This window comes from Oncorhynchus masou, chromosome 28 (assembly GCF_036934945.1).
Source record: "Oncorhynchus masou masou isolate Uvic2021 chromosome 28, UVic_Omas_1.1, whole genome shotgun sequence".
NCBI lineage: Eukaryota > Metazoa > Chordata > Actinopteri > Salmoniformes > Salmonidae > Oncorhynchus > Oncorhynchus masou.
In genome coordinates this window covers 78,477,632-78,502,184 of record NC_088239.1, presented here as the reverse complement: position 1 = coordinate 78,502,184, position 24,553 = coordinate 78,477,632, and the positions used below count along the sequence as shown (strand labels likewise).

General features: G+C 45.4%; 1 protein-coding gene across 5 annotated transcripts in view; it reads right to left on the bottom strand.

Annotated features, from left to right (window-relative positions):
• nrg1 (neuregulin 1) overlaps positions 1–24,553 on the bottom strand; it is a 170,588-nt gene that overhangs the window by 33,038 nt on the left and 112,997 nt on the right. For 2 of the 5 annotated variants that reach the window (XM_064943464.1, XM_064943463.1), the window contains exon 1: positions 14,609–16,057. The exons of the other annotated variants lie outside the window; for them this stretch is intronic. In XM_064943464.1, coding sequence (XP_064799536.1) covers positions 14,609–15,278 — 670 coding nt within the window. In that variant the 5' untranslated portion in view covers positions 15,279–16,057. Of the gene's footprint in view, positions 1–14,608; positions 16,058–24,553 lie in introns of those variants that run through there. 5 annotated transcript variants of the gene reach the window in all.

Sequence of the window (24,553 nt, the reverse complement as noted above, 5' to 3'; positions counted from 1 at the left end):
GTGGCTCAACATCAGATGGAGCTTTATACCAGACAATACACCTGCGTGACCGTTACCGTTAGCACACCAGGGCTATGCCAACATTAAGCCCAACTCCACATATCTACCACGCATAAGGAGAATGTTCAGAACAGTTTTGCCACTGACCAGTGAGAGAGGTCATTCCTCTCAAGGTCAAAGCTTCACGGCGGTCACGTTTCAGGAAGGGCAACAAAGCAAAGACAAGCGAGTGTAATCCCCGATGGTCAAATGTCAATTCTGACGTACTTTAACCTCCATGAGATTCCGTAGAGGATCACTGTGGCAACGTATAGAACTATAAAGAGGTTTGAAACATACCAAGGGTTAAAACAAGGCATCATTCACCAAAAGCTCATCAAGCTTTACAGACTCCGCTTTTGTCCATGACGCATGAAGAGGTTTTTCCTCGCCCGACGTCAAGCCTGTGTCATCACTGACTTCACACTGCTGGTGGTTGGTTACCTGGGCATTGTTGATTCATGTTGGCCTCACTGGGGCTGTTCATCGATTTCAAAACTCCTATTGTACAACCTCACACATAATGTATAACCTTGGGCGATATACCGTATATACTGGACGGTATGATTTTCAATACTGTTTAGGGGGGAGGGGTGCTACACCACTGCTTATTGTTACAGCGTTAAGTATAACTATATAAGAAGTCTAATTAAATCCAGCTCAGCACTCCAGCTATGCTAACTTGCTAGCTAAGTGGCTAGATGTCAAGATCAAGCTTATTGGTTACAGCAGAGACATGGATTGTGTGCCATTCAGAGAGTGAATCAGCAAGACAGAAGTGCCTTTGAACAGGGTATGGTAGTAGGCGTCAGGCTCGGTTTGTGTAAAGAACTACAACGCTGCTGGATTGAAAAAAAAAAGCTCAACAGTTTCCCGTGTTTATCAACAATGGTCCACCACCCAAAGGACATCCAACCAACCTGACAACTGTGGGAAGCAGTAGAGTCAACATGGGTCAGCATCCCTGTGGAATGCTTTCAACACCTTGTAGAGTCCATGGCCCAACGAATTGAGGCTGTTCCGAGGAAAAAAGAGAGGGGTGCAACTCAATATTAGGAAGGTGTTCCTAATGTTTTGTACACTCAGTGTATGTCTAAACCAATAAGAATCTATTTTTCCATTAGCACCCTGGTTTAGCCCTCTTGAATCAGTGTTGTCTGCCAAACAAGGAAGGAATAGCATTTTTATTTTTTATTTATTAGCCTAATAATAGATTGCGTGTGCATCATGTCTGCATCCAACAATGCAATGAATCAAAATTAAAAGCTGTGACTTGCTCTCATCCGTCTCTAAACATAGAATCCATAGTCTTCACTTTAATTGACAGAAACTGATTAAACATGGAGGCAAATCAGATTTGTCAGGCAGAAATGATAAAAGTAATTGGCATGAAATTATACGAGTCCGGCTGCATCATTCAACTGAGTGACACTTAATTTGATTCTTAAAACTCCGGTCCGTACACCACATCGTGTCTTCAAGGATTTCCTTGAGGCATTTTTGCGTTCACAGGCTACTTCTGACTCATTAATGTGCTATATAATGAATCCACACTTCAAAATGAGAAGGTTAAGGAGTTAACGGATAAAAAGAAAATGGCCGACTGTAAAGGAAAGAGAAAAACGAGCCCGTGCTCCAGAGGAGTCTTCAGACGGTCAACAATGGCACCGGAGAGACTTAATATCCCTGTCTTCTCCACAGGTGTTGTGGGCACTGAGGCAACTCGTATGGGGAATTAGCGCAAAGCTCATCAACAAGGTGGGAAGGAGCCCAACCGAGCACAGTAGGAGTGGGAAGACTAGGGATCACACACGGCACAGTACTAAACCTTGGACAGTTTGTCCTCCTCTGTCTGGACGGCTATCCTGCCCCCACAAATAAGGACACGCCAACCGTTACGGTGAGCAGGGGGCTATTACACAGAAAGGGCCTGTCATAAAACTCCACTCACCGGTGCGTCAGAATACGGCGTTGTAACATCACGTCATCTCAACAGGTTCCGCCAAGCATAGCTAATGATAGTTTCCATTTTACGCCTTGAATCTGTGTGTGAGTCTTTCAGACAAACAGACTGAGTGATTCATCCACTCAGCTTTTCTGACAAGGGTATAGACGAGAGAGAGACTGATGGAGTTTAGCTCTATAATAAACTACCCTAGTGGTTTTACCGTCTCACTATAATCACCGATAATGTTACTCATGGTATTTATTGGCATTTTAATGTCTTATTTTTTATGGTGGCTCTGCAACGGATGCAAACTCGTCGATATTTTGACATCTTTTTGTCAGAGTGCATTTCATACAGGCCCCAGTGAGACACATTGCTACAGTAGCATAGTCTAAATTGTTAGCTGGGCGTTTTATGATTGCCCAAACACTTCAGTAGTATGCGGAGTAACAGCACTGCAGTCACGTGAAAACTGCATTAATGTACGGGGATGTGCAAGGAGACTATGGTGGGAAAGGACATGTTCACTTTGGCATAAGAGGCAATAATGAAAATGACATGATACATTGGGCTGTTGGCCAGAGTCCAATACGACAAAATGGCTTGAGAATGAAACTGGGCTAAACAACGTGTGGCCATCGGTCTTCGTGACAGGGCCACACCCTGTGGAGCCACTACGGTCAGATCCCAGAGGACAGTCTGGCACGAGAAGGGATCCAAACCAGATTGCTTACGGTTGCATTCCACACCTGAGCCATTTGTCTCTTACTGGCAACACTGAAGGTGGAAATACAAGTACTATAGTCTGAAACCAAGTTTATGACAAAGGTACAGTGATGGAGGTTTTACATGGTCTTTCTGCTGACATATCACAGTAGCTGATAGATCCTATTTCTTATGGTCAAGGATTTGGTGACAATCAGAAGTCCTTCAGAAGCTATGTTATCGAGTACATTTGAAGACCATTGACTCTAGATGCCCATCCAAGCCCTTGTCTTACCATTGGTTCATGTAGTGCTAAATAGGTGAGATAAATCACAAGGTCTGGGTACGGACCTGAAATGTATTCCCATTTAATTAGCTTGAACAGAGGGGGGGGGGCCTTGGGGAAAGCCCACAATCTAATATTTACAGTTGCATGACAGCTGAACCCCCAAAAATATCCAGTCGGGAGAACTTTTCACAGATTTGTCCCAAATACTTCCTGCCAGACACAGTTGGTTTTAAACCCTCTACTAGCTGACCTATGTATTAATAATTTAGGGTAGACACCGCATGAGATTTTCACAACACCTCTGAGCAACATCCAGAGAGCCTTTTGCCTTTTCTATCCGTCAGCTGAAAAGGCACTCAGGATTGAGGATGGGGATTTCTGGTATTACCTCAGGTTCAGCGTAGAGGCCAACCAGATGGGACATCATTAGGTAATGGACCTTGTTTGATAAACAGCACAACGGATGCACTTTCATCAGCAATTAAGTATTAAATCACGGAAAGGAACCAACGTTGTATGTTCTAGAATCTCAAAAAATGAATTTACACTTTTTCGGAAGTAGAATTTTTCATTCAGAAGTGGGAGGAGCTTATTTGATTTGCAGCGACGTCATCCAAACCGGAGGGTTCCTAAATGGACAGACACAGGAGAGGTGAGGCATTTCAATGAGGAGGACTTGGAAGAGAGACTGTTTTAGTACCTGCTGAGTCACTTAATGGGGACGAAGGAACGCACATTGAGAGCCATTACAGTCATCCATTTTGAATGGAAAATGGCGGCAGTACCTTCATTGATGGAAAAACTGGCCAGCTGTCACATCATTTTAGCCTAATTAAATTAGATGCTGTCGCCTCAGATGGCCTTTCGCCATAATAATAATAAATTCATTAACCCCTTAACCCCATTCAAATGCTCCCTCTCGCTACCTGGTTGTATACTGGACCATCAAACACAATGCTCAACACCCTCGTAAAATGACAGAGCGCCATATGTGTACGCTTGACTGTTTATAAAAGACCAAATAAAATAAAGAATAAAATACAAAAGAGAGGGCTATTAAATGGATAAAAGCAAACTGATTAAAGACCTTGTTGGTTTACATTGACTCAATCTGCTTGTTGGCTATTATACCAAATTTCATAGTCGGTCGAAAGCACACTGCTGTCTGCACAGTGGCAGGAGAATTTATTCACACTTAAGACATGGTAGAATGTGTCACACCTTCAGCTTGTGATGTCATGGAGGCTTCCGGCCGAAGGGACAGAGGGATTGTGTCAGTGGCAACATGCATCTCTTTCTAATGCATTCCCATGGCATCCCACAAGACAATATACATCCTGGCCATGACATCTAATTAGCTCTGCAGATGGGGCTTGGTGGCGGCGAGAATGACTGCTGCAAGACCACACATACAAAGCAGGCCTTTATAGGCCAGGGAAAGAGAGAGCTGCTGGCCCCTGAGGAGAGGGGGATGAGCTATTGTCAGGCCACTGCAAGATCTTTCAAAAGATGATCTACACCAAAACCTTGTCCCTGCATGCCATATGAGCCAGTGGTCTTCCTCTGGGAAATAATATCAACATTTTGCATGTCATTTAAAATTAGTCACCACAGTGCAGAGCCACTGATTAGCATGTTAACAAACATCTCCATCTCCCATTGTTGAGGAATAAATGAAGAGGCTCTCGTGGAGATCCACCAATAGACTGCAAGAGGATTTCCGCTAAATGTGTCAGAGTAATATTCTTGATAGTGTCCTACTTAATTATAAATCCCTGAGGAGTGGAAAAATGAGACAACTTTACATATCGTATTTATATAATTTAATGAAAACAGAATAAATGGTATATTTCTGGCATAAGATAGTCCAGTAATTTGAGAACCCCTGCAGATAGTCAGCCTCAGAGTCAACTATAAAATATGATAAAAGTTTCCTTTGGTTGATTATTCCATTACGTTAATTATACACAATGCATTGTTTATTTTTTTATTTATTTAACTAGGCAAGTCAGTTAAGAACAAATTCTTATTTAAAATGACGGCCTACCGGGGGGCCATGGGTTACCTGCCTTGTTCAGGGGCAGAATGACAGATTTTTACCTTGCCTTCTCAGGGATTCGATCCAGCAACCTTTCGGTTACTGGCACAACGCTCCAACCACTAGGCTACCTGTTGGTTACTGGCACAATGCTCCAACCACTAGGCTACCTGTTGGTTACTGGCACAACGCTCCAACCACTAGGCTACCTGTTGGTTACTGGCACAACGCTCCAACCACTAGGCTACCTGTTGGTTACTGGCACAACGCTCCAACCACTAGGCTACCTGCTGGTTACTGGCACAACGCTCCGACCACTAGGCTACCTGCTGGTTACTGGCACAACGCTCGGACCACTAGGCTACCTGTTGGTTACTGGCACAACGCTCCAACCACGAGGCTACCTGCTGGTTACTGGCACAACGCTCCAACCACTAGGCTACCTGTTGGTTACTGGCACAACGCTCCAACCACTAGGCTACTTGTTGGTTACTGGCACAACGCTCCAACCACTAGGCTACCTGTTGGTTACTGGCACAACGCTCCAACCACTAGGCTACCTGTTGGTTACTGGCACAATGCTCCAACCACTAGGCTACCTGCTGGTTACTGGCACAACGCTCCAACCACTAGGCTACCTGCTGGTTACTGGCACAACGCTCCGACCACTAGGCTACCTGCTGGTTACTGGCACAACGCTCCGACCACTAGGCTACCTGTTGGTTACTGGCACAACGCTCCAACCACGAGGCTACCTGCTGGTTACTGGCACAACGCTCGGACCACTAGGCTACCTGTTGGTTACTGGCACAACGCTCCAACCACTAGGCTACCTGTTGGTTACTGGCACAACGCTCCAACCACTAGGCTACCTGTTGGTTACTGGCACAACGCTCCAACCACTAGGCTACCTGTTGGTTACTGGCACAACGCTCCAACCACTAGGCTACCTGCTGGTTACTGGCACAACGCTCCAACCACTAGGCTACCTGCTGGTTACTGGCACAACGCTCCGACCACTAGGCTACCTGCTGGTTACTGGCACAACGCTCCGACCACTAGGCAACCTGCTGGTTACTGGCACAACGCTCTGACCACTAGGCTACCTGTTGGTTACTGGCACAACGCTCTAACCACTAGGCTACCTGTTGGTTACTGGCACAACGCTCTAACCACTAGGCTACCTGCTGGTTACTGGCACAACGCTCTAACCACTAGGCTACCTGCTGGTTACTGGCACAATGCTCCAACCACTAGGCTACTGGCACAACGCTCCAACCACTAGGCTACCTGCTGGTTACTGGCACAACGCTCTAACCACTAGGCTACCTGCTGGTTACTGGCACAACGCTCCAACCACTAGGCTACCTGATGGTTACTGGCACAACGCTCTAACCACTAGGCTACCTGCTGGTTACTGGCACAACGCTCCAACCACTAGGCTACCTGCTGGTTACTGGCACAACGCTCTAACCACTAGGCTACCTGCTGGTTACTGGCACAACGCTCTAACCACTAGGCTACCTGTTGGTTACTGGCACAACGCTCTAACCACTAGGCTACCTGCTGGTTACTGGCACAACGCTCTAACCACTAGGCTACCTGCTGGTTACTGGCACAACACTCTAACCACTAGGCTACTGGCACAACGCTCTAACCACTAGGCTACCTGCTGGTTACTGGCACAACGCTCTAACCACTAGGCTACCTGCTGGTTACTGGCACAACGCTCCGACCACTAGGCCACCTGCTGGTTACTGGCACAACGCTCTAACCACTAGGCCACCTGCTGGTTACTGGCACAACGCTCCGACCACTAGGCCACCTGCTGGTTACTGGCACAACGCTCCGACCACTAGGCCACCTGCTGGTTACTGGCACAACGCTCCGACCACTAGGCCACCTGCTGGTTACTGGCACAACGCTCTAACCACTAGGCTACCTGCTGGTTACTGGCACAATGCTCTAACCACTAGGCTACCTGCTGGTTACTGGCACAACGCCCTAACCACTAGGCTACCTGCTGGTTACTGGCACAACGCTCTAACCACTAGGCTACTGGCACAACGCTCTAACCACTAGGCTACTGGCACAACGCTCTAACCACTAGGCTACTGGCACAACGCTCTAACCACTAGGCTACTGGCACAACGCTCTAACCACTAGGCTACTGGCACAACGCTCCAACCACTAGGCTACCTGCTGGTTACTGGCACAACGCTCTAACCACTAGGCTACCTGTTGGTTACTGGCACAACGCTCTAACCACTAGGCTACCTGCTGGTTACTGGCACAACGCTCTAACCACTAGGCCACCTGCTGGTTACTGGCACAACGCTCCGACCACTAGGCCACCTGCTGGTTACTGGCACCACTCCGACCACTAGGCCACCTGCTGGTTACTGGCACAACGCTCCGACCACTAGGCCACCTGCTGGTTACTGGCACAACGCTCTAACCACTAGGCTACCTGCTGGTTACTGGCACAATGCTCTAACCACTAGGCTACCTGCTGGTTACTGGCACAACGCCCTAACCACTAGGCTACCTGCTGGTTACTGGCACAACGCTCTAACCACTAGGCTACTGGCACAACGCTCTAACCACTAGGCTACTGGCACAACGCTCTAACCACTAGGCTACTGGCACAACGCTCTAACCACTAGGCTACTGGCACAACGCTCTAACCACTAGGCTACTGGCACAACGCTCCAACCACTAGGCTACCTGCTGGTTACTGGCACAACGCTCTAACCACTAGGCTACCTGTTGGTTACTGGCACAACGCTCTAACCACTAGGCTACCTGCTGGTTACTGGCACAACGCTCTAACCACTAGGCTACTGGCACAACGCTCTAACCACTAGGCTACTGGCACAACGCTCCAACCACTAGGCTACCTGCTGGTTACTGGCACAACGCTCTAACCACTAGGCTACCTGTTGGTTACTGGCACAACGCTCTAACCACTAGGCTACCTGCTGGTTACTGGCACAACGCTCTAACCACTAGGCTACTGGCACAACGCTCCAACCACTAGGCTACCTGCTGGTTACTGGCACAACGCTCTAACCACTAGGCTACCTGTTGGTTACTGGCACAACGCTCTAACCACTAGGCTACCTGCCGGTTACTGGCACAACGCTCTAACCACTAGGCTACCTGCCGCCCCACTGCCGCGCAACTGTGGATATGTCTTGAGATGAGTATCCAAGCTGATAAAGAGGGACTTTAATTTTCACCAAAAAAATGCCATTACGTCCATGTGAGTCACCTAACGATAAGAGCACAGTAAAGCAGAGAGTGGAGAGGGCCGGCTGAAGGAAACATTGACGGAACTTATCTAAGATCATTTATTCATAAAAAACAGAGAAGAGATAAAACGGCAGAAATATAAGTAACTTTTTTGTTTTCAGTAACTTTTATGAATACAATAAGTTCTCATTTTCCTACTCCTCCTCAGCGCTTTATAATTTAAGTAGGACACTCATCCAGAATATTACAGTATAACGTGTCAGAGACACAATAGGAACTGTGATGTTTCCATTCTAAAATGGTGGGAAGAGCCCATTGACATCTGGATTGCCAACAGAATGAAAGCCGTTTACTGTTTATCCAGTGTGAGCTGACAACTCACTAATTGCTATGTTGGGATATAATGATAATGGTGTGACAGCGGCTGGTAGCTTAGCGGTTAAGGGCGATAAACAAGTAACTGAAAGGTTGCCGGTTTGAATCTCCGAACCGACTGGGTGAGACGTCTGTCAATGTGCCCTTGAGCAAGGTGCTTAACCCCAATTGCTCTGGCTAAGAGTGTCTGCTAAATGACAAATAATCTCTAATACTACAGATCTAAGAGGTAGATCTGGAAAGCTGTGAGGTGTTTCATGCACAGTACCACTGGTTTTAATACTAGAGAACAAAGATGTGCTGGATGGTCCTGTGTACCACACAGTACCACTGGTAATCTCTAATACTAGAGAACAAAGATGTGCTGGATGGTCCTGTGAGGTGTAGCTTCATCACAGTACAGTACCAAAGATGTGCTGGTAATCAAAGATCTATGGTCCTGTGGGGTGTATACTAGAGAACAAAGATGTGATGGTCTGGATGGTCCTAATACTACAGAACAAAGATGTGATGGTCCTGTGTAGCTTCATCACAGTACCACTGGTAATCTCTAATACTAGAGAACAAAGATGTGCTGGATGGTCCTGTGAGGTGTAGCTTCATCACAGTACCACTGGTAATCTCTAATACTAGAGAACAAAGATGTGCTGGATGGTCCTGTGGGGTGCTTCATCACAGTACCACTGGTAATCTCTAATACACAAAGATGTGCTGGATGGTCCTGTGACTGGTAATACCACTGGTAATCTAATACTAGAGAACAAAGATGTGCTGGATGGTCCTGTGAGGTGTAGCTTCATCACAGTACCACTGGTAATCTCTAATACTAGAGAACAAAGATGTGCTGGATGGTCCTGTGAGGTGTAGCTTCATCACAGTACCACTGGTAATCTCTACTAGAGAACAAAGATGTGCTGGATGGTCCTGTGATGTAGCTTCATAATACTGGTAATCTCTAATACTAGAGAACAAAGATGTGCTGGATGGTCCTGTGAGGTGTAGCTTCATCACAGTACCACTGGTAATCTCTAATACTAGAGAACAAAGATGTGCTGGATGGTCCTGTGAGGTGTAGCTTCATCACAGTACCACTGGTAATCTCTAATACTAGAGAACAAAGATGTGCTGGATGGTCCTGTGAGGTGTAGCTTCATCACAGTACCACTGGTAATCTCTAATACTAGAGAACAAAGATGTGCTGGATGGTCCTGTGAGGTGTAGGTGTAATCTCTAATACTAGCAAAGATTCATCACAGTACCACTGGTAATCTCTAATACTAGAACAAAGATGTGCTGGATGGTCAAAGATGTGAACAAAGATGGATGGTCCTGTGAGGTGTACCACTGGTAATCTTCATCATGGTCCTGTGAGGTGTAGTACCACTGGTAATCTCTAATACTAGAGAACAAAGATGTGCTGGATGGTCCTGTGATGGTCATCACAGTACCACTGGTAATCTCTAATACTAGAGAACAAAGATGGTGGTCCTGTGAGGTGTAGCTTCATCACAGTACCACTGGTAATCTCTAATACTAGAGAACAAAGATGTGCTGGATGGTCCTGTGAGGTGTAGCTTCATCACAGTACCACTGGTAATCTCTAATACTACAGAACAAAGATGTGCTGGATGGTCCTGTGAGGTGTAGCTTCATCACAGTACCACTGGTAATCTCTAATACTACAGAACAAAGATGTGCTGGATGGTCCTGTGGGGTGTAGCTTCATCACAGTACCACTGGTAATCTCTAATACTACAGAACAAAGATGTGCTGGATGGTCCTGTGAGGTGTAGCTTCATCACAGTACCACTGGTAATCTCTAATACTAGAGAACAAAGATGTGCTGGATGGTCCTGTGAGGTGTAGCTTCATCACAGTACCACTGGTAATCTCTAATACTAGAGAACAAAGATGAACAAAGATGCTGGATGGTCCTGTGAGGTGTAGCTTCATCACAGTACCACTGGTTTATCATTGTACTAAAACTTATACTAAGTTTTGCTATTGACATCCAATTTTAAGTCAAGGAGAACGTCAAATCAAATCACTGCCTAGGTTAGGGAAGACTAAAATTACCAATTTCAGCCAAACATCATATCTCAAGGTCATTGTAGAGAACACAAAGACTGAAGATCAATGTCGGGGAGGCAGCACCCAGCACTGTTTGTTTGAAATCGAGAAAAACTGCAAAAAAACTCCACCCAGGTTAAAGTTCCCATGTAGTCAAAAGAATTGTAACTTTGAACTTTGCAAAGCAGAATATAAAAGGCTGAATTGTGGCTATTCAGCAGATCAGTAAAGTAATGAAGCTTGTTGATATGGAGCTGAGCTTAGGCCAACTTATAAACTAGCTCAGTGGAAACTAACTAATACCCTGGTGCCATTGAATTATGAAAAGTAATCCCATCTCAGTGGTCATATGAAATGCAACTACTTTCTATTACACCCACTTCCTCTTCCAGTTCTTCCTCTTCATGTCATTAACATTCAGTATATTACGTAATGTAATCATGCCTATTTGCGCTGTACGGCCAATATACAATGGCTAGGGGCTGTTCTTACGCACGACGCAATGTGAAGTGCCTGGATACAGCCCTTAGCTGTGGTATATTGGCAATATACCACAAATCCCCGAGGTGCCTTATTGCTATTATATACTGGTTATACTGGTTACCAACGTAATTAGAGCAGTAAAAATAAATGTTGTCATACCCATGGCCGTGACATACCACGGCTTTCAGCCAATCAGCATCCAGGTCTCAAACCACCTGGTTTCTAATTAACATTAAATCTCAGTGGGATACATGGAGAACAGTATGTATGGAACAGTGAACACTACGGATGCCTGTTAAGCTCAGCATTCGGATCACGGAGGGCGACATCGTGGTATATCAGCTCTTCTCTATGAGCCACAATGATTCATGTGGAAATGGGAACAGAAAATACATACTGCAAAAGTCTGTCTCTCAAAACAAGATGGCTTCCTTACCTACTGCCTACTCAGTTCTGGCCTCTATGCGGAATAACTCATTAGCTTGGCTTGAGATTCATGTTCTGCTGTGCTACTGTAAATATACTGTTTCCTGATGAGACTGTGTTGAGAAGATTGCCGAAGGGGCAATTTACCCATGAAAGGCTTTCTAAAACAGAACAGGAAGGACCACTGGGTGTGTATGGGTGTTATCTGTCAAAGCGAGGCCGAGACCCTTCTGTTCTGTGAATGCACTCCAAAGCCGAGTTTTGCTGAGAAAGCCATATTTAATAGAAATAACTAAATTATACAGAACTCGAGTGAAGAAGTTACTTTAACTTAAGGCTAAACCAAATTAGCAAGGGAATTGTGACAATGGGATGAAGACAAAACGAGTAGTTCCTAACATTTCAGTTCAGCCCAAACGGAATGTCAAATGGAATGTCAAATGGATTGTCAAATGGATTGTCAAATGGATTGTCAAATGGAATGTCAAATGGAATGTCAAATGGAATGTCAAATGGATTGTCAAATGGATTGTCAAATGGATTGTCAAATGGATTGTCAAATGGATTGTCAAATGGATTATCAAATGGAATGTCAAATGGATTGTCAAATGGATTGTCAAATGGATTGCTATTAGGAAACATCCAAAGAAAATGCATTTAAACATTAGATAAAAAAGGATGCACCGATTGTATTGTAAAGGTCTAGTCAACCATGCCATGTGTTTCAAACAGAGTCATTTTTAATACTTTCTTTTCCGTGAAAGTTTTTGCAGAACAATTACAGGTGTGTTGTAGGTGGTCTCATACACACATGCAGTAATTTAGGAATGTCTGGCAGACAACTTTGATACACCTCCACAGACGGACATGGCATCCGTATTAGCATATTTGTTAGCTTCCTTCCCGTTTTCTAATTTGCTCAATGTGTCGAAGGCAAATACGAATCACTATCACTTCTCCCATGCTTCCTGGTAGGACAGCTGACCTGCTTTCTTTGTATTGATTAGGTCTGAGATTACCAAAGCAGGGGATCACATTTCCAATTTAAAGCCCGAACAATTGATCATGCAGCTTAAAAAGGGGAGAACGTCTTGCCTCAGAGCAGCCCTTGATTCTACTAATGCGCGCATATGAAGCAGACACGCTACATTGGTCTTTCAATTTCTAAAATGTGCCTTCGCTGTGGTGGAACAAGCCAATTTTTATTTATTTAATTGAACCTTTATTTAACTTGGCAAGTCAGTTAAGAACAAATTCTTATTTGCAATGCTAATGAGTTATCTATTGTCATCCAGGCATAACCCCCCCCCCCCCCCCCCAAGAAAACCATAGTTTGAGTGACATGCATATTTCTCAAGTTAGGATTTGGCCAGCTGTGTATGGTATGGTAACCATCACTAGTTCTAGATCTCAAGGCACATCAGTGAACAATCGTCAAGTGAGAATTAATTACTCTGGAGACTAATTTGCATGAGGAAATGCACCTAGGGAAGGAAGCCACAAAGAACCACAATATCTCCCCCAACTCACTCAGACCCACACCACCCCGTAGACTCAGACCCACAGCCACACCACCGAAGGTCAAATATAAATAACATCAACCTGACTGAAATGGGGACAGCCTCAATTAAAATCTCACGGGGAACAGGGAATAAAGCTGCATGAGGACAAAAGTACCGGTAGAGTCTGGCAGCTTTCCAGCAGTTATAACTCGGCGGCTTGCAAAGTCATGGTAGAGAGCCGCTTAGCAGTCAGATAGCATTACTGGGATTGTCTTTCTCTGTGGCTCAGAGATAGAGGGGGAATCAATTAGTCTCCAGCAGGCTCTGACCTTGAAATGGAGCTCCGGTCTGGCAGGAGGAAGTCCCACTGCACCGCAGCATTTAGTTTTAGGAAGTCGTGCATCATCAGCTATTGATTTTTCATATTTTCTGGAAATTACTGGAAATCATGAGGAAGCTAGTATTGGGGGCCCTTTGGCTGCTCACTTCCTGGTCAACATGGGCTAATTTCAAATATGCAGATGAGAACATATGCATTCTGTTTGGTGAGATGCTAAGGGAAATAAGAACCAGCATGGTATCACGACGGTTTACTGCATCGGATGTGGTGTATGGGACAGCTATGGTAAGGGACAGCTATGGTAAGGGACAGCTATGGTAAGGGACAGCTATGGTAAGGGACAGCTATGGTAAGGGACAGCTATGGTAAGGGACAGCTATGGTAAGGGACAGCTATGGTAAGGGAAGCTATGGTAAGGGACAGCTATGGTAAGGGACAGCTATGGTAAGGGACAGCTATGGTAAGGGACAGCTATGGTAAGGGACAGCTATGGTAAGGGACATGTTTATGCAGTAGCAACTAATGTTTTATCTTATTAGCACTAACTGCCTGTGGTGGTTTTAAAAGGGAGTTTCTGTTTCTTAAACACACACATGCTGGTAATTCTTCAGAAGCTTTAGTCATGGCTACAAGCGCTACACTTCACAGCATGTCTGCTTTCAGACAGAGGGCTAAGCAACATGCACTATTATTCTCAGCATAGAGTTGTACAATAGAAAAAGCATCACGTTTTAAAATGCTTTAAAAACATGTCGAGTTAATGACCTTTTTGGGTTGTGTATTGCCGTAGGGTACACTGAACTATTTCACTGAATAGCATCACATGGATGTTTCCTTTCTGCCTGCTGGTACTCAATAGGTTGACGTGCACCATCACATTATGTGTCTCCCTTAATAAAAGACACGTGCTTACTGTAGTTAATAGTTCTGCGTTTGTCTTAATCCGACACCAAAGTTCAGAATCCTTTCTAGATTAAATGTCAAAAGGCTAAAAAGGCTGTCAAGTTCTTCTGCTCTTACATGTGTCAGATGACACAGTTCCATACAACACAGACCAAACGTAATGTATTAACTCAAGACAAGAGTCAACTGTGAGCAAACTAAAATACATAGGAATTACAAAGTGTGGCGTACTTACAGAACTTCGGGACAATAATGTCATTAGATTCCACAGTAGTTTGGGAGTAGGTTGGTTTTCCCTTGCTCATTGGTTTTAGGGTGGTAGAGGGCCCAGGCTGGGTGGGCGGGCCCGTGCGGTACCTCAGTGCAGAGGTAGGGGTGTACTGAGTCACTCCGGTGGGTTTTCCCTCTACTATGACCTCAGGCTGTCCTGTGGTGGTGGTTGTCGGCGTGGGGACGGGGGAGGGGTGGGGAAATGACAATGGCAGATCCCTTGTGGGGTCAGCATAGATGGGGTCTTGTCCTCTGCGATCTGGGCCCAGGTGGGTGGGCGGCTCGTACTCAAAGATTTTGTCCACAAAGACCCACTTGAGGCCGGCGGTGCAGAGAGCCAGACTGAGCAGGCAGGCCAGGATAGGGAGGATGCAGATTTTCTCTGAGCGCAGGCAACCACGCACCTGTTCCATCTCTAAGCACACACAGCAGGTCCCTGCCAAGCCCAAGAATCCCAGGGGCCTTGCTGGTTCTCCATCGACACCCTCCTCCCCACCCTCACCACCTGCTGCAGACTCCGCCTCCTCTGGGGCTTGTCCTGGATCGGCGCAGGAGAGGGTGGGGGATGATGATGATGATTTGGGAAGGACGACCAGCCCGGCGGAGGAGTCCACCGCCTCCACTCCTTCAGTCATCCTCCCTTGTGCTCTCGCCCTCTCTCTCCCTCTCTCTCCCTCCCTCCCTCTCTCTCTCACGCCGAAGGATCTCTGGACGCCTGTACTCAACTCAAAGAGCACGGCAGCTGGCTGGTATCGTAAAGTGTGTTGTCCATTATCAGATCACAGTGGTGGGGGTTGGTGGGAGATGGAGGATGCTTTTCACAGCAGTGTGGGGTAACCTTGTTAACGTCTGGGAAGTAAGCCGACAAGACTTCCGTACCGGGGGGAAAGAGATTGTCTTTGCAGGTTTGCTATCACAGCATTCTCACGGGAAACGTGTACACACGAAAACAAGTCCAGAAATAGAAACATCAAAGTCTGAGCTACAACAAAAGTGTTTTTTTCCCATAGATCTCTTGCGTGGTTCAGTTCCCTGTCCAGGACGAGTAGTGCGCTCACTCACCTGAGGACTTGAAGAGTGGAGCCGGCTGCTGTGTGAACGCTATTGGCAGGATGCGGCTGCAGATGGGACAGAGCAGAACGGCACTGCAGTGGCAGGAGCAACATGCCGTCTGTCTGTCTGTCGGTCTGTTTGTCTGCACAAGCAGCAGCCTAGTGGGGCTGAATCATCAGGGAGCAGCAGGTGCCCTTCCTCTCAGCAGCGCCGGAGAAACAGATAATTAGTGGAGAGAGAAACACACTCGTACATCGCGGAAGGAGAGACAATTCAGGACACTCCCCTTTTCCTCCTCAGCACTACACTCCTCTCTCTCTCTCACCCTCTACCTCTCTCTCTCACCCTCTACCTCTCTCTCTCACCCTCTACCTCTCTCTCTCACCCTCTACCTCTCTCTACAAGGGCTCTCCTACTCTGAGGTATTGTCCACGCACTTTTCTCAGGCTGCTACCAGTCTGAACACAAAGCACACAGCTAAGCAAGTTCGTACTTGATCCAATTAGGGGGAATGGCAACGAATCACAGTCAAACAGACGGCTCTGGCCTCTCTCTCCCTCCCTCCAGCGCTCTCTCCCTGGACCATTGATTATGTTAATACAAAAGGGTGTTTTTTTTGTCAAGGGGTGGTAGCCAGTGAAACAGACATTTGATCCGTCCCAAGGGAACTGAGCTATTGTTTTATGGCTCCTCTCAGAATCCTCCTTCATTGGCGTGAATGAAAGGGGAAAAAAAACGACTGAAGGAATATTTCAATCATTGTCAAATAAAATAATACCAATCACCTGATTTACCAAACTTTTGGTTTATTTTTCAATAAATCACATTTACTGCTATGACGCTTTGTAGCGCTGACTCAGGGGATAAAGAACCACGTTAAGACAATGTTGAGGCACTATCGAGGAACTGACTCCATGAGGTGTATCAAGAGTGCGAGAAAATCGACATTTTATTCAAACATACATACAGTGGGGCAAAAAAGTATTTAGTAAGCCAACAATTGTGCAAGTTCTCCCACTTAAAAAGATGAGAGAGGCCTGTACTTTTCATCATTGGTACATTTCAACTATGACAGACAAAATGAGAAGAAAATAAAAATCCAGAAAATCACATTGTAGGATTTTTTATGAATTTATTTGCAAATTATGGTGGAAAATAAGTATTTGGTCACTTACAAACAAGCAAGATTTCTGGCTCTCACAGACCTGTAACTTCTTCTTTAAGAGGCTCCTCTGTCCTCCACTCGTTACCTGTATTAATGGCACCTGTTTGAACTTGTTATCAGTATAAAAGACACCTGTCCACAACCTCAAACAATCACACTCCAAACTCCACTATGGCCAAGACCAAAGAACTGTCAAAGGACACCAGAAACAAAATTGTAGACCTGCACCAGGCTGGGAAGACTGAATCTGCAATAGGTAAGCAGCTTGGTTTGAAGAAATCAACTGTGGGAGCAATTATTAGGAAATGGAAGACATACAAGACCACTGATAATCTCCCTCAATCTGGGGCTCCACGCAAGATCTCACCCCATGGGGTCAAAATGATCACAAGAACGGTGAGCAAAAATCCCAGAACCACACGGGGGGACCTAGTGAATGACCTGCAGAGAGCTGGGACCAAAGTAACAAAGCCTACCATCAGCAAGGGCATTGAAGATGAAACATGGCTGGGTCTTTCAGCATGACAATGATCCCAAACAAACCGCCCGGGCAACGAAGGAGTGGCTTCGTAAGGAGCATTTCAAGGTCCTGGAGTGGCCTAGCCAGTCTCCAGATCTCAACCCCATAGAAAATATTTGGAGGGAGTTGAAAGTCCATGTTGCCCAGCAACAGCCCCAAAACGTCACTGCTCTAGAGGAGATCTGCATGGAGGAATGGGTCAAAATACCAGCAACAGTGTGTGAAAACCTTGTGAAGACATCAAACGTTTTCTGTACCTCTGTCATTGCCAACAAAGGGTATATAACAAAGTATTGAGATAAACTTTTGTTATTGACCAAATACTTATTTTCCACCATAATTTGCAAATAAATTCATAAAAAATCCTACAATGTGATTTTCTGGATTTTTTTTCTCATTTTGTCTGTCATAGTTGAAGTGTACCTATGATGAAAATTACAGGCCTCTCATCTTTTTAAGTGGGAGAACTTGCACAATTGGTGGCCGACTAAATACTTTTTTGCCCCACTGTAGTCACACCAATCATAATCCACATGTGTGTGTAATGAACAGACTATTATTACATGTTGCCAAAAGCATTACCAGTGGGCTTTAATTAAAAGTCTTAAGTATATATAATAATTAAAATCAGAGTTAAAGCCAGAAGACACATTCCATTAAAATAACCCAGTAGGGAGTCGTGGGTCCATCACCATCTAGTTACACTCATTATGAATACAGTTTTGTCATAGCTGAACGTGGTTCATTGTTCAGACTAGAGGCCAATTTCACAGCCTGGAATGCTGTGATCTTTTATCTAAATTCAATATAAAACATGTTAATGTTTTCAGCTTCGGAGGGTGTCTGTGGGGAAAAAAAGGGCTAGACGTCTGACCTTTGCACTATCCAGTCAAAACAAAAGAGATCGGGATGTGACCCCACTAAATCTGGCGTCCTAAACCAGTCATTAGCGCTAAAAGAACCCCTTCCCACAGGGACTCCTTACGGTACCTTCAGATGGATAAAACTCAGATGTGATACCTATCTACGAAGTCAGACCACTCATTACCATAAGACTAATCTTTAGTAGACTACTTTACTTCATACATGTATTACCACACCAAGTTAAACAGAGACCATCTCTTCATATGCTTTACTTTGAGTAACACACACACACACACACACACACACACACACACCTTACTTTAAGTTAAACAGTTTGGGACAGGCTGAATAGTAAATCACAAGAACAATATCTTGCTAATCCATGGGACAGAGAAGCAGTTCAACAGATCAGCTTCTTAACATTCGGGAGCACAGCTCAGAAAGGCACAATACACTCTACATTTACTACACCTATGGCTAGTTTGTCACACGGCCCAGGCGTATTGGCTTTGGCCCTCGAATCACGTCTGCCACAATGCAAGAGGAGCTGGGATTACTGTTAACAAAATCCACACTTTGCATGTCTGGCTTTAAGCACAATCCTCCAACGGTCCTGAGCAGCGACAGCTAGATGTGGAGAAATCCCCCAGTGAGCTGTTAAGCCCCCCCCGGTGCTAATAGGCTGGGAGGACAATCCAAAGACTAACAGTCTGAGAGAGAGCAAACGAAAGAGGGGGAAGTTTAACCAGAAGAGGAGCACGGTCAGGTCAATGACACACTTCCTATTGACACACAAATTACCCTCTTCAATCTTCAAAAGGAATTAATACCAGTAATAGCATCTACAGGACAGTATAGTGGCTTCCTGTCAAAGGGATATTCTCATCATGTGATTCTATACAGTACATATATGCAAATTTAAAAAGAGATGCTTCATAATAAATAAATAAATTCAGCAGATGCTTTTATCCAAAATGACAGTCATGCGAGCATACATTTTACATATGGGTGGTCCCGGGAATCTAACCCACTATCCTGACGTTGTAAGCACTATGCTCTATCAACTGAGCTATAGTGGACCACACATTTGATCATTAGAGGTATCTTTTATTCAAAAGCACCTCATACCTAGGACAAAACGCATGCCATAGAGGCATAGTGATTTGAATTACGCATGGTGAGTCACTGACAGGATAGAGAAACAGTTGGCGTGGCGACAGAGAAACAGTCGGCGTGGAGACAGAGAAACAGCCGGCGCGGAGACAGAGAAACAGTCGGCGCGGAGACAGAGAAACAGTCGGCGCGGAGACAGAGAAACAGTCGGCGCGGAGACAGAGAAACAGTCGGCGCGGAGACAGAGAAACAGTCGGCGTGGCGACAGAGCAGAGAAACAGTCGGCGTGGCGACAGAGAAACAGTCGGCGTGGCGACAGAGCAGAGAAACAGTCGGCGTGGAGACAGAGAAACAGTCGGCGTGGAGAGAGAACAGAGAAATAGTCGGCGGAGACAGAACAGAGAAATAGTCGGCGGAGACAGAACAGAGAAATAGTCGGCGGAGACAGAACAGAGAAATAGTCGGCGTGGAGACAGAACAGAGAAATAGTCGGCGTGGAGACAGAACAGAGAAATAGTCGGCGTGGAGACAGAACAGAGAAATAGTCTGCGTGGAGACAGAACAGAGAAATAGTCTGCGTGGAGACAGAACAGAGAAATAGTCTGCGTGGAGACAGAACAGAGAAATAGTCTGCGTGGAGACAGAACAGAGAAATAGTCTGCGTGGAGACAGAACAGAGAAATAGTCTGCGTGGAGACAGAACAGAGAAATAGTCTGCGTGGAGACAGAACAGAGAAATAGTCTGCGTGGAGACAGAACAGAGAAATAGTCGGCGTGGAGACAGAACAGAGAAATAGTCGGCGTGGAGACAGAACAGAGAAATAGTCGGCATGGAGACAGAACAGAGAAATAGTCGACGTGGAGACAGAACAGAGAAATAGTCGGCGTGGAGACAGAACAGAGAAATAGTCGGCGTGGAGACAGCTCTGCAAACCAACTGATGTCTATGGAATCAGATCACAGGTGCCGTTATGAAATAAACTCAATTTGGAGGGGATAGTTTATCATCTAATACCACAAATTGTCAAGGGTGTCAAACTGTGTTCAAGATGATACAGACCATACGACAGAGGGAAGGGGGGGAGGAGGGGGCTACTGAACATGCATTTCAAATGCACGGGACGAAACAGATCAAAGATGTGACAAATGTGACAAAGCAAGTATAATTTCAAGGGTAGCAGTGAACTGCAGTCATACACATTTTGAGGACACAGTAAAATTTCAGGAATATCTAAAGAGACATATTCTGGGAAAATGACTTTCACACACTGGATAAATTAGTTCTGTTTCATTATAACAGACAGACAGCAGTTGCAGTAAGGTCAAACTAATTCATTGGATGGAGTCAGATTATAGAAAACCTAGTCAAGGTCAAAGGTTAAGCCAAAAGGTGTTTCCAACTATTCTTGGATTGCCAGATATCATCCTAAAGTAGACCACAACCATGTCCATAGGTTCTTTAGGTCAGTGTATCCAAAATAGTTGAAGACAATGAATGTTTAATCCATTCTTGGCTAGAAGGTAGTCCGCTTTAAAATCTGGTTTTTGAACTTGATCAAAAGACCAAAGGGTGTATTTGTAACATTCTGTGTAATCTTTCCTCCTCCAACTCCTTACGTAATGGTCATTGGTGTATCTAACGCTTGAAAGCAAAATTCTCATCCAAGAAGTAATCGTGTCTGCTACAACCGTTAAGAGATGTTTATTCTTCGAATAAGTGCAGAAAAATCAGTAATGTGCCTCTAAATCTAAAATGAAAACGGACACCCTCGCCTGTGGTAATTATTCTGCCGGCTAAATGGGAATAAATTAATTTTTCCTTTTACATGCAGTCGTTCGCAGGAAGTTCAATCCATTATTTATGTCAGAAAAGAGGAGACAGAGGGACCTGACCTAGTAAAATCCCAGCGTACACTTCAAAGCCAGCCAGAGTAACTGCCTATTGGCAGGCAGAAGGATACCAGTGCATTAGGAGATGAGAATGTGCTTTTTCTTGCCAAAAACAGCCAAGCACAACTTTATTAACAAATACAGGTAGAGGTCTAAGAGGAGGCAGGCTAGAATTCAATAATGCTTCCATCTCTGCTGACGCTCCAACAATGAGGGGCTTTTAAATAGAGGGCAATTTTCATCTTGTCAGAGCGCTGCATCACTGGCAGGGACGAGACCACACAGAGATTACGCTGTAGCTAAACTCTCAATGTCTGTCAAGTCATTCAGGGTGGAATATATGGAGGGCTTCGAAATGTAGAAAATGGCCACTGGATAGTACCAGCCCTGGGTCCTATGTGATATAAAAAAGGAGGACTTGAGTAATTTCAGGGGATCGAATAAAGGAGAAGCTGGTTGTGCATTAGTGCCCTGGCTCGCTCTCCTCGCCTCCCCCTGTCCGCCAGCCTGGTGCCCGCGGTAGAGGCTCATTCGTCTCCCGGTTAAAATACCTCTGTGTACACACACTCCGCCCCATCCAAATTGTGCCTATAATGGAACTATGAGCAGGAAGTCAGTCATTCAATGGAGGAGAGGGGGGGAGGAGCTCCATTATCATTAGTGCCGCATGCACAGTCTCATTGTTTACTGTGGTCTTTAAGGACGGGGAGAGAAGGAGGCGGAGGCGAAAGAGAGGTTCAGCACTGCTCTTTGGGACAGCTCCTCTGTGACACTGTCTCAAAGTGGCAGGCTACAGCAGACTAGTGATAATCTATTGAGCTCTGCCTGAGGAGAGGAAAGGGGTGGGGGCAATGGCACTGTTTTTCTTGGGCTGGCTGATTGGGCTGTGAAGATGACGCTGCGAAATTTCATTTGTATGTTGCAGAAATGTTATTGAATGCTAATTCAATACCTAGATAATGACAAGTTTTACTGCTGGCCAGGGGTTCTCTAGGGAAGGAGTGAAATTAGTACCATTGGTAATTGCATATGCTTCTTTTCGAAGCCGAACAGTATGTGAATAGAGGATAAATATATGTGCTCTACAGAGAAGGTTTGTGTGTGCGAGTGTTCCCATGTGGTGTGTGCGAGTGTTCCCATGTGGTGTGTGCGAGTGTTCCCATGTGGTGTGTGCGAGTGTTCCCATGTGGTGTGTGCGAGTGTTCCCATGTGGTGTGTGCGAGTGTTCCCATGTGGTGTGTGCGAGTGTTCCCATGTGGTGTGTGCGAGTGTTCCCATGTGGTGTGTGCGAGTGTTCCCATGTGGTGTGTGCGAGTGTTCCCATGTGGTGTGTGCGAGTGTTCCCATGTGGTGTGTGCGAGTGTTCCCATGTGGTGTGTGCGAGTGTTCCCATGTGGTGTGTGCGAGTGTTCCCATGTGGTGTGTGCAGCCCACTGTTGTAAAATTGGAGGCCCATAAAATAACAGGATTCTGCAACTTCCTCTGTAAGTACATGGAGAGCAACAACTGAAGCAAACAAAGAGATTTGAACTTGAAAGCCACAGTGTGTTTGGTTTTTTTCTCTGTTACTTACACGCTATCTTGACTGATCTGTAAGAAAATAGCTACATTTGCAGTTTTTGCCCTTTTCGATCGTCAAACATCAGAATATAAATTAACTACAGTGATGATAGAAGACAAATAACACCAAAAGACAACCCTGAGAGCCAACGCGGCAAATAAAAATAAAAAGGGCATTCTTTATCAAATAAAATGCAAATGACCAGAAAAACGAGCTGGAAAAAATTAGAGAGGACACAATGCCGGGTGTTGCATGAATAAGTGACTACAGAGAATTTGGGAGTGAGTTGCCGTTTCGTTGGAAAGTTAAAAGCAATATTGATACTTGTGCGTCCATGTCGTATATCATGATTTATGGACTTCATCTAGTTTGTCAGAAAGTTGCATAAGGGCTTGTGTATCTTGCCGTTATCTAAGCTGGGGTGCAATTTCTCATTAGCGTCTCATTGTCTGATCAAAGACGGTTACTGTCAGTGGAAAGATAAGGAGATGGTGGTCTCCATGGCCTGCTTTCATGTGGAGGGGGAGAAGCACAGTAACACACACTGGCCTTGTGAAATACATCAAATACCAACCATTCCTTTTAAGAGCTTCCCCAATTCTCTACGGACACTAATTGGCTTTAGTGAATGAGAGACGAGCCAAATGTCCTCCTTCAGACTGATTGAAATGAACTCGTTTGCTTTCAGTATAATATATCAACGGGGGGGCAATCAGCAGCTCGTCCAAAATGAAAGGAAAACTTTGAGCAAACGGCGAGATGAAATGCACATTTCTCTGAAAACGTTTGCCATTCTCACACATTTCTTCTTCTCCCTGCGATGTGATATAGAAGGGGAGAAGAGCCGTGTGCAGGTAAGAAGTGGACTGGGAGAGTTTCAGCAGCAGTATGCCTCTAACAGGATCCTAATTCATTATGCAGTGTAGGGAGGTACGGTAAAGTACCTATTCTCCAGTTCAGAGCCCTTTCCCAAATTGAACAGAGTGGGAGGCATATGGCATGACAGACTGCAGCATCCTGTTCTCCACTAGTATATTACAGTACTGGTCCAGGCAGCATCCTGTTCTCCACTAGTATATTACAGTACTGGTCCAGGCAGCACACTGTTCTCCACTAGTATATTACAGTACTGGTCCAGGCAGCACACTGTTCTCCACTAGTATATTACAGTACTGGTCCAGGCAGCACGCTGTTCTCCACTAGTATATTACAGTACTGGTCCAGGCAGCATCCGGTTCTCCACTAGTATATTACAGTACTGGTCCAGGCAGCATCCTGTTCTCCACTAGTATATTACAGTACTGGTCCAGGCAGCATCCTGTTCTCCACTAGTATATTACAGTACTGGTCCAGGCAGCATCCTGTTCTCCACTAGTATATTACAGTACTGGTCCAGGCAGCACCCTGTTCTCCACTAGTATATTACAGTACTGGTCCAGGCAGCATCCTGTTCTCCACTAGTATATTACAGTACTGGTCCAGGCAGCACGCTGTTCTCCACTAGTATATTACAGTACTGGTCCAGGCAGCATCCTGTTCTCCACTAGTATATTACAGTACTGGTCCAGGCAGCATCCTGTTCTCCACTAGTATATTACAGTACTGGTCCAGGCAGCATCCTGTTCTCCACTAGTATATTACAGTACTGGTCCAGGCAGCATCCTGTTCTCCACTAGTATATTACAGTACTGGTCCAGGCAGCACGCACTAGTATATTACAGTACTGGTCCAGGCAGCATCTCCA